This window comes from Pelophylax lessonae (assembly GCF_965119305.1).
Source record: "Pelophylax lessonae genome assembly, chromosome: 9".
NCBI classification, from domain to species: domain Eukaryota; kingdom Metazoa; phylum Chordata; class Amphibia; order Anura; family Ranidae; genus Pelophylax; species Pelophylax lessonae.
The window spans coordinates 255,708,860-255,723,205 of NC_138776.1; the positions used below are offsets into that span (position 1 = coordinate 255,708,860).

General features: G+C 47.1%; 2 protein-coding genes across 2 annotated transcripts in view; one reads left to right on the forward strand and one right to left on the reverse strand.

The window, feature by feature from the left end:
- The window catches only part of LOC309564391 (uncharacterized protein), a 213,271-nt gene that overhangs the window by 73,853 nt on the left and 125,072 nt on the right, over positions 1-14,346 (reverse strand). The gene's annotated exons all lie outside the window — the stretch shown is intronic.
- LOC309562758 (gastrula zinc finger protein XlCGF66.1-like) lies at positions 4,264-6,726 on the forward strand. Its single transcript, XM_082267055.1, has 3 exons — positions 4,264-5,005; positions 5,092-5,215; positions 5,410-6,726. The coding sequence occupies exons 1-3, from the start codon at positions 4,814-4,816 to the stop codon at positions 6,405-6,407; spliced, it is 1,314 nt and encodes a 437-aa protein (XP_082123181.1). The 5' UTR covers positions 4,264-4,813; the 3' UTR covers positions 6,408-6,726.

The window sequence follows — 14,346 nt, forward strand, 5'->3', positions numbered from 1 at the left end:
AGGATCTATACTGGTATGGACTGGGTAATGTGTTAGAATCTATACTGGTATGGACTGGGTAATGTGTTAGGATCTATACTGGTATGGATTGGGTAATGTGTTAGGATCTATACTGGTATGGATTGGGTAATGTGTTAGGATCTATACTAGTATGGACTGGGTAATGTGTTAGGATCTACACTGGTATGGACTGGGTAATGGGTTAGGATCTATACTGGTATGGACTGGGTAATGTGTTAGGATCTATACTGGTATGGACTGGGTAATGTGTTAGGATCTATACTGGTATGGACTGGGTAATGTGTTACGATCTATACTGATATGGGCTGGCTAATGTCTTAGGATCTATACTGGTATGGACTGGGTAATGTGTTAGGATCTATACTGGTATGGACTGGGTAATGTGTTGGGATCTATACTGGTATGGACTGGGTAATGTGTTAGCATCTATACTGGTATGGACTGGGTAATTTGTTAGTAAGGAAAGGATGCCGCATCGTTTGATGTAAATGAAAATTATCACCCTACAGAGGGCTGAATTCAAAGACACCCCGAAAATCAAAGTGAAAAAATAATGCAGCAGGCTAGTCCATTTTGCTGAAACTACATTGCAGCAACTCAGAATGGTCCTCAGTAGTGTGTATGGCTCCCACGTGCTTGTATGCATGCCTGACGATGTCGGGGCATGCTCCTAATAAGACGACGGATGGTGTCCTGGGGTATTTCTCTCAGATCTGTACCAGGGAATCACTGAGCTTCTGAACAGACTGAGGTGCAACCTGGCAGGGTCAGATACACTGACACATAATGTCCCAGAGGTGTTCTATTGGAGTTAGATCAGATGAGCATGGGGGGCCATTCAATGATATCCATTTCTTCATCCTACAGGAACTGGGTGCATACACTCGCCACATGAGGCTGGGCATTGTCGTGCACCGGGAGGAACCCAGGACCCACTGCACCAGTGTAGGGTCTGACAATGAGTCCAAGGATTTCATACGGATACATAATGGCAGTCAGGGTGCCATTGTCTAGCCTGTAGAGGTCTGTGCGTCCCTCCATGGATATGCCTCCCCAGACCATCACTGACCCACCACCAAACCGGTCATGCTGAACGATGTTACAGGCAGTATAACGTTCTCCACGGCTTCTCCAGACCCTTTCACGTCTGTCACATGTGCTCAGGATAAACCTGCTCTAATCTGTTAAAAGCACAGGGTGCCATTGGTGGACCTGCCAATACTATGGCAAATGCCAACCGAGCTCCACAGTGCCGGGCAGTGAGCACAGGGCCCACTAGAGGACGTTGAGCCCTCAGGCTACCCTCATGAAGTCTGTTTCTGATTGATTGGTCAGAGACATTCACACCAGTGGCCTGCTGGAGGTGATTTTGTAGGGCTCTGGCAGTGCTCATCCTGTTCCTCCTTGCACAAAGGAGCAAATACCGGCCCTGCTGATGGGTTAAGGACCTTCTACGGCCCTGTCCAGCCCTCCTAGAGTAACTGCCTGTCTCCTGGAATCTACTTCATGCTCTTGAGACTGTGCTGGGTGACACAGCAAACCTTCTGGCAATGGCACGTATTGATGTGCAATCCTGGAGGAGTTGGACTGCCTGTGCAACCTCTATAGGGTCCAGGTATGGCCTCATGCTACCAGTAGTGACACTGACCCTAGCCAAATGCAAAACTAGTGAAAACCAGTCAGAAAAGACGAGTAGGGAAAAAAATGTCGGTGGCTTCCATCTGTAAACCATTCCTGTTTTGGAGGTCATTGTTGCCCATCTAGCCCACCTGTTGTTACATAGTAGTTGAGGTTGAATAAAGACAATAGTCCATCCAGTTCAACCTGTGTAGGTGTGTGTGGACATATTAATTTCCCATACCCCTGAATGTTTCAATCCTTGAGATGTATGTCCAAGAGTCTTTTAAAAGTAACCATACTCCCCGTAGTTACCATTTGTGGAAGCGAGTTCCACAATCTTATTGCCCTTACTGTAAAAAACCCTTTGCGTAGCCTTAGGTTAAATCGCTTCTGCTCTAATCGCATTAAATGGCCTTGTGCCTTGTTAATTTCATTCACACCAAAGCATCTGAAACTGATTAACAACCCCCTCTGCTACTTAACTGACCAGATCAGTATCCCAGGAGTTGAATTGACTTGATGCTATACTCTGATTAAAAACCGTTCGTTTTAATTTTTTTGAGCAGTGTATATAAAAATTACTATTGTTGTTATTATCATTATTATTACACCTGCATTGAGCAAAACTGCCACTAGATGGCAGCTCTCCTATGAATGAATCACATAGAACTACAAAGTTGCATTTTTCAGACTGACCACACGAGGGCGGACATAGAGATCAAAGCATTTCCAGGAAGTGCGGCTCTCCTTTTGGAACGCAAATACCGGAAGTCTGTTGGAACGCACAGTGCAGATGTCAGCTCTCAGAGCTCTCACAGGAGGGGGGAATGGACTAAGCAATGCACTGTGGGTGTTGTAGTCTGTTCATTACCCTTCCCTGGGCTGAACTTCCAGTTCCCAGCATGCAGCTGGACCTGTAAGTGCAATAATAGCTAGGCAGTAGTAGATGATGCCAGAGGACTGATGTTAGGATGGAATAGACAAATGTCAGTTGTAGTCTAGGGGGAGGAGGGGAGCTCATCTAACCAGCAGGTTATGTATTCCATCATATATCTATTATATTCTGGGTAGTATGTTTAGTATTTTATTACATTGCTATATATAGTGTTTATTAAATAGATTGTATTTTTATCTTCTATCAGAGGCGTCCTCCTGCAGGTCCATAGATGTCAGCAATTTCCAGGGACAATCTGTTGCTGGCCGGGTCTGTCTTAGCTCACACCAACTTATAATTTTGGCGATCAAAAGGTATCGGCATTGGCATTTAATTATAAATCTGGCATAACACCCCCCCCCCCTCCCCCGGCATATAAACCCTTCTCCCCACCCCAACCATCCAGGCCCCGTCCCGTGGGTTCATTTTCTTTCCCACCACCCTTGCCAAATCCACGGACCAGGACTGTCGAGGACTATGTAATGCATGGACTGAAGTTTGTATCTTTTTTATATTTCTTTTAGAACCAAAAATTAAGATGGTAATAAATGTATAGAAAAGTCTTCTATAGGTCAAGAGAATTTCTGAGACAGCGATGAAGAAGGAGCGGAGTCACCTGACTGAGAGGATATTAGACCTCACCCTGGAGATCATCTACCTGCTGACCGGAGAGGTGAGGAGGATTCTGGGAGGTCACATGACATCACTTTTATCTCTATTAATAAAACTCTGACCTGACCGGTGTTCCGTGAGAATTACCTACCCGTGAGAAAAACCTACCCCTCGTCACTTCCGGTACTCGGCACTGTATGGAATGCAGCGGGTACATTAAAACAGCTGGGCTGCAATACAAATCATCTCCGCTCCTGTCACTGTCACTTCCCTGATCTCGGATAGTAAATATAAAAGCGGCAGCGGCTGTATGAAAACATAAATCACGGAGCCGAAAGCCGCTTTTATATTTACTTGCCGAGAGCAGGGAAGTGACCGGGACAGGAGCGGAGATGATTCGTATTGCCGCACAGCTGTTTTATGTAAGCGCCGCGTCGGTAGGTTTTTCTCACGGTACACCGTGATCGTTTCATACTAGTGCGCTTGCGCACTAGTAAGCTCCTCTGTTCTTCCATCACGTATCCGGGGCTCTGAGCATGCGCAGTGCTGCGCTGCTCAGCTCTTTCTGGCCGGAAGTGACGAGGGGTAGGTAATTCTCACGGGGTAGGTAATTCTCACGGAACACCGGAGAGGTGAGGAGGATTCTGGGAGGTCACATGACATCACTCTTATCTCTATTAATAAAACACAGAGCTGACCGGAGAGGTGAGGAGGATTCTGGGAGGTCACATGACATCACTCTTATCTCTATTAATAAAACACAGAGCTGACCGGAGAGGTGAGGAGGATTCTGGGAGGTCACATGACATCACTCTTATCTCTATTAATAAAACACAGAGCTGACCGGAGAGGTGAGGAGGATTCTGGGAGGTCACATGACTTCACTCTTATCTCTATTAATAAAACACAGAGCTGACCGGAGAGGTGAGGAGGATTCTGGGAGGTCACATGACATCACTCTTATCTCTATTAATAAAACAGACCTGACCGGAGAGGTGAGAAGGATTCTGGGAGGTCACATGACATCGCTCTTATCTCTATTAATAAAACACAGAGCTGACCGGAGAGGTGAGGAGGATTCTGGGAGGTCACATGACATCACTCTTATCTCTATTAATAAAACAGACCTGGCCGGAGAGGTGAGGAGGATTCTGGGAGGTCACATGACATCACTCTTATCTCTATCAATAAAACAGACCTGACCGGAGAGGTGAGGAGGATTCTGGGAGGTCACATGACATCACTCTTATCTCTATTAATAAAACAGACCTGGCCGGAGAGGTGAGGAGGATTCTGGGAGGTCACATGACATCACTCTTATCTCTATTAATAAAACAGACCTGGCCGGAGAGGTGAGGAGGATTCTGGGAGGTCACATGACATCACTCTTATCTCTATTAATAAAACAGACCTGGCCGGAGAGGTGAGGAGGATTCTGGGAGGTCACATGACATCATTCTTATCTCTATTAATAAAACAGACCTGACCGGAGAGGTGAGGAGGATTCTGGGAGGTCACATGACATCACTCTTATCTCTATTAATAAAACAGACCTGACCAGAGAGGTGAGGAGGATTCTGGGAGGTCACATGACATCACTCTTATCTCTATTAATAAAACACAGACATGACCGGAGAGGTGAGGAGGATTCTGGGAGGTCACATGACATCACTCTTGCTGTTCCAACAGATAATGAACCAGTCTGGAGACCATATAGCAATCACGGTGCCTCTAACTCACTTCCTGATACCCGGGAGAAAGAATAAGGAGAAAATTCTAGAAGTCACCCAGAAGATCATTGAACTGCTGACAGGAGAGGTGAGCGGTGCCGGGAATTCTGGGACATTATCCAGTAACAGACAAGGGATGTGTCTGGATGGTGACTGTATCATTGTGTGTGTCAGGTTCCTATAAGGTGTCAGGATGTCACTGTCTATTTCTCCATGGAGGAGTGGGAGTATTTAGAAGGACACAAGGATCTCTATAAGGACGTCATGATGGAGGACTGGCCTCCTCTCAGATCACCGGGTAAGAAGAGAATTTCAATCTTCTTGTCTTGGAAAGGTAACAGTTGACTATGTCCTATCACACATTTTCTAACCTCTAATAATGATGCAGCGTACATGACCAGTGCATCCCTTGTACCTTTTAGTGCCTCTTCTTTTTTGATTGGTTTTATCCCATTCCACAATCTCACCACCATCTATCTCTCTTTTCAACAGATTTACTATTTAGAGACTCCAATGTCCTAATTTTTCAATCAAAGGACTGTTTAAGTGAAGATCCCAGGATCAAAGTCAATCACTCAACTGCAAAATCCTCTCCGCAAGAACAAACCAAATCCAACTCTCTGAAGAACGTCACCGAGACACTGGCTTCATGTGAAGGTGAAGAAGATCTCCCACGCTCTGATGATTCCGCACATCACATACAATATCCCTCTACTAAAGAGGAAACCTTCTTGGCTGAAGAAGACTTCACAGCCACCAGCCAGTCAGTGACCCAATATAATTACGATACCTTTGATCGTGAAATTGCTTCTGATACCTTCCAAAGCTTTCAGAGGTTTGAGCTTCAATTCTCTGATTCTGATCTTGAAGACCATTTCACGGTTCAGAAACCAGTTTCCCGTAGTGCCCATGGTAGGCCAAAGGTTGGTAGACACCAGAAGCACCCGCCTGGAAGAAAGACTTATACCTGTTTGCAGTGTGGGAAATGCTTTCTTAATAACTCAGACTTGGCTCTCCATCATAGGGTGCACACCGTAGAGAAGCCGTATACTTGCACGCAATGCAAGAAGACCTTCAGCCGGAAATCAAACCTTGCCATCCACTTCAGGACACACACGGGGGAAAAGCCCTTTTCCTGTGCCGTGTGCAGCAAATGCTTCAGCAGCAGCTCTGACTGCATCGTCCACCAGAGAATCCACACAGGGGAGAAGCCTTATCCCTGCTTCCAGTGCGGCCGATCCTTTGTCAGCAGCTCCCATCGCATTTCGCATCAGCGCACCCACACTGGGGAGAAACCGCATTCGTGTTCCCTCTGCGGGAAGTGCTTCCGAAACCGCTCTGACCTCCATATCCACGAGAGGACCCACACTGGAGAAAGACCATTTTCCTGCCCCGAGTGTGGGAAGGGCTTTGTGTGTAAGTCGTCTCTTGTGCGGCACCAGAACCAAAAGTTTCATCACATTGAGCTTCATGGTATTGACGGGACCTGATTTTGTTTCTGACAAGTTTGTATGAAAAGTTTTATCTAGTTGGGCTTTCCCCGATGTCATCTGAAGCTCTTCCATATTTACTGTCTTAGAAAGTCTAAAGGAGAACATCAGTGTTGGACCAACGGTGACATTTTACATTTTCAGCGGAATCCAAGTTTTTCTGCTTCTACACAGTTGCACATCGCCTTCATGTAAGAGGGGACTACAGACCCCTTTGAAAGCTTTGGGATAACTTTAGTGCTGTTGCACTTTCCAGATCATTAACCTACATTCTCCATTGCCTGGTGTCCATCGATAATAAAAGATTTGTTACCCTTGATGTTGTTAGTGTTTGTGTGATACTGTTGGGAGGGGATGGATTTCCATTCATCTGGGCTACTTGTCAAAGGTAATTTTCAGCCGTGTTAACAAAAATACCTAAAAGTAACTTTATAGAACCAAATCCATAGCTATCTGTTGAGTTGTGGTCCAGTTGGCTAAGCCATAGTGGGTAGTAGGGATGGGGTGAACACCCCCCCCTGTTTGATTCACACCAGAACATCTCGAAAAGAGGAAAGGTTCTAGCGAACATGTGAACTCTATTAAAGTCTATGGGACACGAACGTGAAAATCAAATCCTCATTTTAAAGGCTTATATGCAAGTTATTGCCATGAAAAGTATATAGGGACCTGGGTACTGCACTGGGGGACATGTATCAATGCAAAACAGAGCAGAGGAACAAACTACTGAAGGGAAAAGTCACCTTGGTGGTAGGGTCAGAGACACAAACTACTGCAGGGAAATCGCACCATTGTGGGAGGGGCAGAGACACAAACTACTGTTTTTGTAATCCCAGATCGGGGTCGAAAGGCTTCAGAGAGTCTTGGGTGGGATGAAGCCTTCATTCCTGTGTATATAAAGTATATAGGGACCCGGGTACTGTACTTGGGGACATGTATCAATGCAAAACATTTTTTTTTTAAAAGATAATTTTCTGCCTTTTTTGGCCATTCAGTACTCCCGAGCGCCCAACACATGTAGCCCCCTCTGGTTCCAGCAGGGGGGGCACTTTGGTGGTTGTGGAGATGCCGCAGGTGATCGTCTTCCTCCCCCTTGTGGACAGGACAGCAGCTCCTGTTGCCCTGTCCACTTTTTGTGTTGGTGTTCTATCAGATCTCCATACCCCATCAGAAATCCATACCTCCGTCATTTCCGGTTGCGGATCAGCTGTGGCTTCGTCATGCATCAGCTGTAGCCGGGTCACAAGTCCTACTGCGCATGCGCGGAATAGGTAGGGAATTTTGACAACATCGCAACGGTGTTGGGCATACGTCCTAGTGAGCATGTGCGGCAACGGGTCGGGCAGCGGTCAGGGAGATCTCGTATAACAAACAGCCATCTGATCTCCATGCCCCACACTGCACCGACCTGACAATGGCACACAGCCATCAATATATATATATATATATATATATATATATATATATATATATACACATTCCCTTCCTCCACGTGCACACCCACTGTTATATTTATATATATATTTCCTACCCCCATGCGCACTCCCACAGTCCATTTATGGCTGTGTCCCATTGTCGGGTCGGTGCAGTGTGGGGCATGGAGATCAGATGGCTGTTTGTTATACGAGATCTCCCTGCCCGCTGCCCGACCCATTGCCGCGCATGCGCACTAGGACGTGTGCCCGACACCGTTGCGATGTTGTCAAAATTCCCTACCTATTCCGCACATGCGCAGTAGGACTTGTGATGCGGCTACAGCTGATGCATGACGAAGCCACAGCTGATTCACAACCAGAAATGACGGAGGTATGGATTTCTGATGGGGTAGGGTATTCTGTCGTGAACTGCAGCCGCCCTTTTCTAACCCTTTTCGGCTGCCGAACTCCCAACTTAGGTTGTGAAGTCACCGCGCTTCCGGCGGTGACGCACTTCCGGCCGGATTCGGTGTCGGTGTTCTATCAGAAAACCCTACCCCGTTCAGATTTCCCTACCTACGTCATGTCCGGTGCGGGTTCGTCATGCACCAGCTGTAGCCACGTCACACGTCCTACTGCGCATGCGCGGAATAGGTAGGGAATTTTGATAACATCGTAAGGGGTGAGGCACAAGTCCTACTGCACATGAGCGGGCGCATGCGCACCAACGGATCTGGTAGCGGCATCTCTTATAACAAACATACATCCGATTTCCATGGCACACACTGCGCCGAGCCGACAATGGGACAATCCTATTCCCTACCCACACGCACACGCCCACTGTCTCATTGTCGGGTCGGCGCAGTGTGGGGCATGGAGATCGGATTGTCAGGTCGGTGCAGTGGCGACTCGGCGCAGTGTCGGGTCAGCGCAGTGTAGGCCATGGAGATCGGATGGATGTTTGTTATCAGAGATCTCACTGCCCGACCCGTTGGTGCGCATGCGCCGGCGCATGCACACTAGGACTTTTGCCTGACCCCTTACGATGTTATCAAAATTCCCTACCTATTCTGCGCATGCCCAATAGGACGTGTGACATGGCTACAAGCTGCTGCACGACGAATCCACAGCTGATTTCAACCGAAAATGACGTAGGTAGGGAAATCTGATGGGGTATGGAAATCTGATAGAACATCGGCTCATGACGGCAGGGGATATTGGAGACAGCTGTCTCCTGGAAACCTGTTAGGGCAACAACAGCTCCCTTCCTGTGTTAACACAGCTGGGAGCTGATTTTGGCACCATGTCTGTGCTTTTGATTGGCCCTGTAAGTGCACATGACAGGGCCACCTTTCCTATTTAGGGTGCTTTATGTGCAATGTTGCTCCTTGGCTGTTGGACCACGGCTGCTGTACTGGATACCTGTGTGTAGTGACTACCTATACTGGTAAGAGCTTATATTGCTCCTTTACATTCCATCCAACCGATCCACACATGTTATGATTTATATGGTTAGGTGATTTCTGTTTTGGGCTTTAGGTAGAGCTTGCCCTTTCTGGGGACACACTGGGATTGTGTTTCACGGGGACACCCCATGCACCTAGAGTGTCTCTTGCTGGTTCATTACAAACGTACAAAAATGCTGGTTCCCACCTACAGTTATTTGAGTTACTTGGGCCGTTTACTAGCACCTAGGATTTTTTTCAGCACTAAGACTATATTTCATTATTGATACATTTATATTTTTTATATATATTATTTGTAGCACCCTCCTAGGTAGGTGCTAGGAAAAGGATAGTTTGCTCTGTCTGCTTCTCAGGGGAACCTGATCTTTAGTTATGCCTGTTACACGTGTCCATGTGGATGATTCATCTGGTCTGAGGGAGTGTCCCCACTGTATTCAATAGGGGAGCCTGTTGGACAGTGGAGGAAACCCAGCCAGTGACACACACAGGCTTTTATGGCTGTCCCAGGGGGTTGGCACAAGCGTGGTTGCATTCTGGGATAGGTCATAAAAGCCAGGGGCACATGTGACAGGGTGTCTTTGGATGGGAAGCCAAGTCCCAGGAGGAGGGTGACGGCTGTCTCTCCTCCTGTCTGCAAGGAAATTGGTCACGGCAGTCGGCCTGGTGAGCCAGAGTGTGGTGCTTAGCCAGGAGGCTGACCAGTGGAGCAACCTGAGGAAAAACAGTGTCTGTGAGTACCGGGGAGCTTGCCAGGGGTCTGCCCAGGAAGGGGACCACTCCAGTGAAGCGTCAGTGGACAGGAGTTCAGCCCACACAACCAGTGAGAAAGGGGGTGCCAAGTTAGACCCTGAAGAGTAACTTAGGAAGAGTCCACGTTCTTCATCTTCACTTCAGTGGCAAGGTGAAGCAGCGGCCTTGCCGCATTCTCCAGTCGTCCTCAGAAATTGTGTATAGTTCGAGTTGGAGTATCACACTAATCCCTTCTCCCATCCAAGTTCTAAAAATAAAACCCAAAAAAACAAATCCCCCTGGACTGTTCATTGTCTGAGCCAAGTGTTCAAGTGATAGGTTTCTATAGACTGTTGCTACGGGTAACCCAGGGGAATCCAATCTCCCTAGGGGGCAGTGTTGCATATTACTAGATATTTTCAAGTGCAATACTCAGGTTGCTGCCTCTTGTCCCTTGTGCTCGGGACACAGTGCTGTGGATGTAGGGCAACTCCATCGTTTTCCATCCTATGAATGGACCCTCAACATAATGCTCTTTGGATTGGTCCTGTTTTTGTAACTTATAGCTTCTCTCTTCAATACATGATATGTTTTATATACCTTGTTTGTATATTTTCTTATGTATGTTATATCTTTAGAGACTCCAATGTGATCTCAATTTCCATTACACCCCTCCCCCCTGAGGAAGACTGACTAAGTCGAAACGTGTTGGAGTTTCGGACGAGGACTATTGGGATCAGATCCTGATATGCCAGAATAATGTAGAGCACCCCTCTTGGCCCTTGTGGTGTGTGTTTCGTATCAATTAGGGAGGGATGCCATATACATAATTCTATGTTTGTGCAACCACTTGATTGATGGTTTAAACAACTGCAGGGAAGTCTCACCATTGTGGGAGGGACAGATACACGAACTATTGCATTGAAATCTCTCCATTGTGGGAGGGGCAAAGACACAAACTACTGCAGGGAAATCTCACCATTGTGGGAGGGGCAGAGACATACTATTGCATTGAAATCTCACCATTGTGGGAGGGGCACAGACACAAACTACTGCAGGGAAATCTCACCATTGTGGGAGGGGCAGAGACATACTATTGCATTGAAATCTCACCATTGTGGGAGGGGCACAGACACAAACTACTGCAGGGAGATCTCACTATTGTGGGAGGGGCAGAGAAACAAACCACTCAAGGGAAGAGTCACCATTTCGGGAATGGCGGAGACGCAAACTGCTGCAGGGAAATTTTACCATTGTGGGTGGAGCAGTGACACAAGCCACTGTTTTTGTAATCCCAGATCAGGATCCAGAGTCCAAAGGCTTCAGAGAGTCTTGGGTGGGATGAAGCCTTCAGTCCTGTGTCCGGGTCTTACTGGAGACCTGCAGGCACAGACTCAAATGTGGGAGGGGCATAGACGCATACTACAGTAGGAAATCTCACAATTGTGGGAGGGGCAGAGACACAAACTACTGCTGGGAAAATCTCATCATTGTGAGAGAAGCAGAGACACAAACTCCTGGGGGGAGATCTCACCATATTGGGAGGGCAGAGACACTAACTACTGGGGGGAGATCTCGCCATATTGGGAGGGGCAGAGGCACAAACTACTGAAGGGAAAAGAACCTTGGTGGTAGGGGCAGAGACACAAACTACTGTATTTGTAATCCAAGATCGGGGTCGAAAGGCTTCAGAGAGTCTTGGGTGGGATGAAGCCTTCATTCCTGTGTCCGGGTCTTACTGGAAACCTGTGGGCTGCGTGCTGGTGTGCACACTCGTGAGGCCTGGCTTAGCTCTGAACTCCCGTTTGAAGACAGGTGTGTGCTCCCATCAGGAGACACGCATACTCCTATTAGGAGAGGTGCTCTACTCAGAAGTAGTGTTGCCACCTCACCCCTTTAATCCAGGACACATATGAATTAAACAGGTTCTGAGGCTGATATAATGCAGATAAGGCACTAAGTGAGTTTAATTACCACCTTAATCAGCCACAAAACCTTTGTAATTAATATTTGTACTGTTTAAAGGGATGAGGTGGCAACCCTACTCAGAAGACAGCACTCCACGTTTACCTATACGACTGGGAGAGCTGAGGCAGTTAAGCAAGTCCGGTGACTGGGAGAGCCAAGATGCCTTGGTAAGTCCAGGGTACTTAAGGAATCTGGAGGTCTCAGAGGAGTGAGGGAACCTGGGGTGCAAGGAGATCCCCTAAAGAGAGGCCAGAGGCTGGGCCCATGCAGCAGGGGACTGTAACTACAAGCTGGGTGAGCCAGGAGAACCCAGAGAGCCAGGAGAGCTGAGTAATAGTCTGAGGGACCAGCGAATAGAGCAGCGGTATTGCCAAAGAAGGAGACAGGTGGCTCTGCATTTTTGTTACCTGTTTTGCTGTGGGAAATCTTGATTTAAAAGGACTTTGCTTTATCTTCGTTTTGTTTAATTCAAATGGGTTTGCAAGCCCTGAACCAAAGTTTAGACTGGCATGGACTTGCTAAGAACACATCTACCACCGAGCTGAATTCCCAATATCACACTATATACAATAACACTTCAGCTGCACTACAAATCCTAGCATGCCTTGTTCACCACAGGTACTACAGGCTGTCAATTTGTCTCCATCCCACGTCCCCCCTATAGAACCTCTGCCATCCCTTCCATTTCTCTTTGATGAATTGATTGTGTTTGTCAGCAATCCCTACTTAACAATAAGGTTTAGTGAAAAAAAAATGGCAGCCAAAGCCAAGTGGAACGCACAACCAGGAAGTCATGGATATCTTTATTGACAACTTCCTTTTCAGACACACAATGGGAAAACCAATTGACTATGTCCTATCACACATTTTCTAACCTCTAATAATGATGCAGCGTACATGACCAGTGCATCCCTTGTACTCTTTAGTGCCTCTTCATTTTTGATTTGTTTTATCCCATTCCACAATCTTACCACCAGCTATCTCTCTTTTCAACAGATTTAGGATTTAGAGACTCCAATGTCCTAATTTTTCAATCAAAGGACTGTTTAAGTGAAGATCACAGGATCAAAGTCAATCACTCAACTACAAAATCCTCTCCGCAAGAACAAACCAAGTCCCACACTCTGAAGAACGTCACCAAGACACTGGCTTCCTATGAAGATGAAGAAGATCTCCCACGCTCTGATGATTCCGCACATCACATACAATATCCCTCTACTCAGATTAAAGAGGAAACCTTCTTGGCTGAAGAAGACTTCACAGCCACCAGCCAGTCAGTGACCCAATATAATTACGATAACTTTGACCGTGAAATTGCTTCTGATACCTTCCAAAGCTTTCAGAGGTTTGAGCTTCAATTCTCTGATTCTGATCTTGAAGACCATTTCACGGTTCAGAAACCAGTTTCCCGTAGTGCCCATGGTAGGCCACAGGTTGGTAGACCCCAGAAAACCCCCCCTGGAAGAAAGACTTATACCTGTTTGCAGTGTGGGAAATGCTTTCTTAATAACTCAGACTTGGCTCTCCATCATAGGGCGCACACCGTAGAGAAGCCGTATACTTGCACGCAATGCAAGAAGACCTTCAGCCGTAAATCAAACCTTGCCATCCACTTCAGGACACACACGGGGGAAAAGCCCTTTTCCTGTGCCGTGTGCAGCAAATGCTTCAGCAGCAGCTCTGACTGCATCGTCCACCAGAGAATCCACACAGGGGAGAAGCCTTATCCCTGCTTCCAGTGCGGCCGATCCTTTGTCAGCAGCTCCCATCGCATTTCGCATCAGCGCACCCACACTGGGGAGAAACCGCATTCGTGTTCCCTCTGCGGGAAGTGCTTCCGAAACCGCTCTGACCTCCATATCCACGAGAGGACCCACACTGGAGAAAGACCATTTTCCTGCCCAGAGTGTGGGAAGGGCTTTGTGTGTAAGTCGTCTCTTGTGCGGCACCAGAACCAAAAGTTTCATCACATTGAGCTTCATGGTATTGACGGGACCTGATTTTGTTTCTGACAAGTTTGTATGAAAAGTTTGATCTAGTTGGGCTTTCTCCGATGTCATCTGAAGCTCTTCCATATTTACTGTGTTATGCCTCGTACACACGCATCGAAAGTTGGCCGTGAATTTTCGGCCAACGTCCGATCGGCCGTTTTTCGGCTTGGTAGTATGATGCTTTCGACGACCGACTCCGACTTTTCGGCCGAACAAAATCTGGTGTGCAGGCTATAAAATTTTTGTTGGCCGTCAACAGAACGGCCGATTTTCCGTCAGTCAGTACAGATTTCGGCAGACAAAAATCTGATGAGCAAGACTGGGCATGCTAAGAGAAGAAAAAACACGGAAAGTAAACCAGCACATGAAA

Excerpts from the sequence above, each read along its gene's own strand:
- LOC309562758 (XM_082267055.1), top strand. The coding sequence starts at position 4,814 with ATGACCGGAGAGGTGAGGAGGATTCTGGGAGGTCACATGACATCACTC. Across the intron at positions 5,006-5,091 it reads TTGAACTGCTGACAGGAGAG|GTTCCTATAAGGTGTCAGGA; the intron begins GTGAGCGGTGCC and ends TGTGTGTGTCAG. Across the intron at positions 5,216-5,409 it reads GCCTCCTCTCAGATCACCGG|ATTTACTATTTAGAGACTCC; the intron begins GTAAGAAGAGAA and ends TCTTTTCAACAG.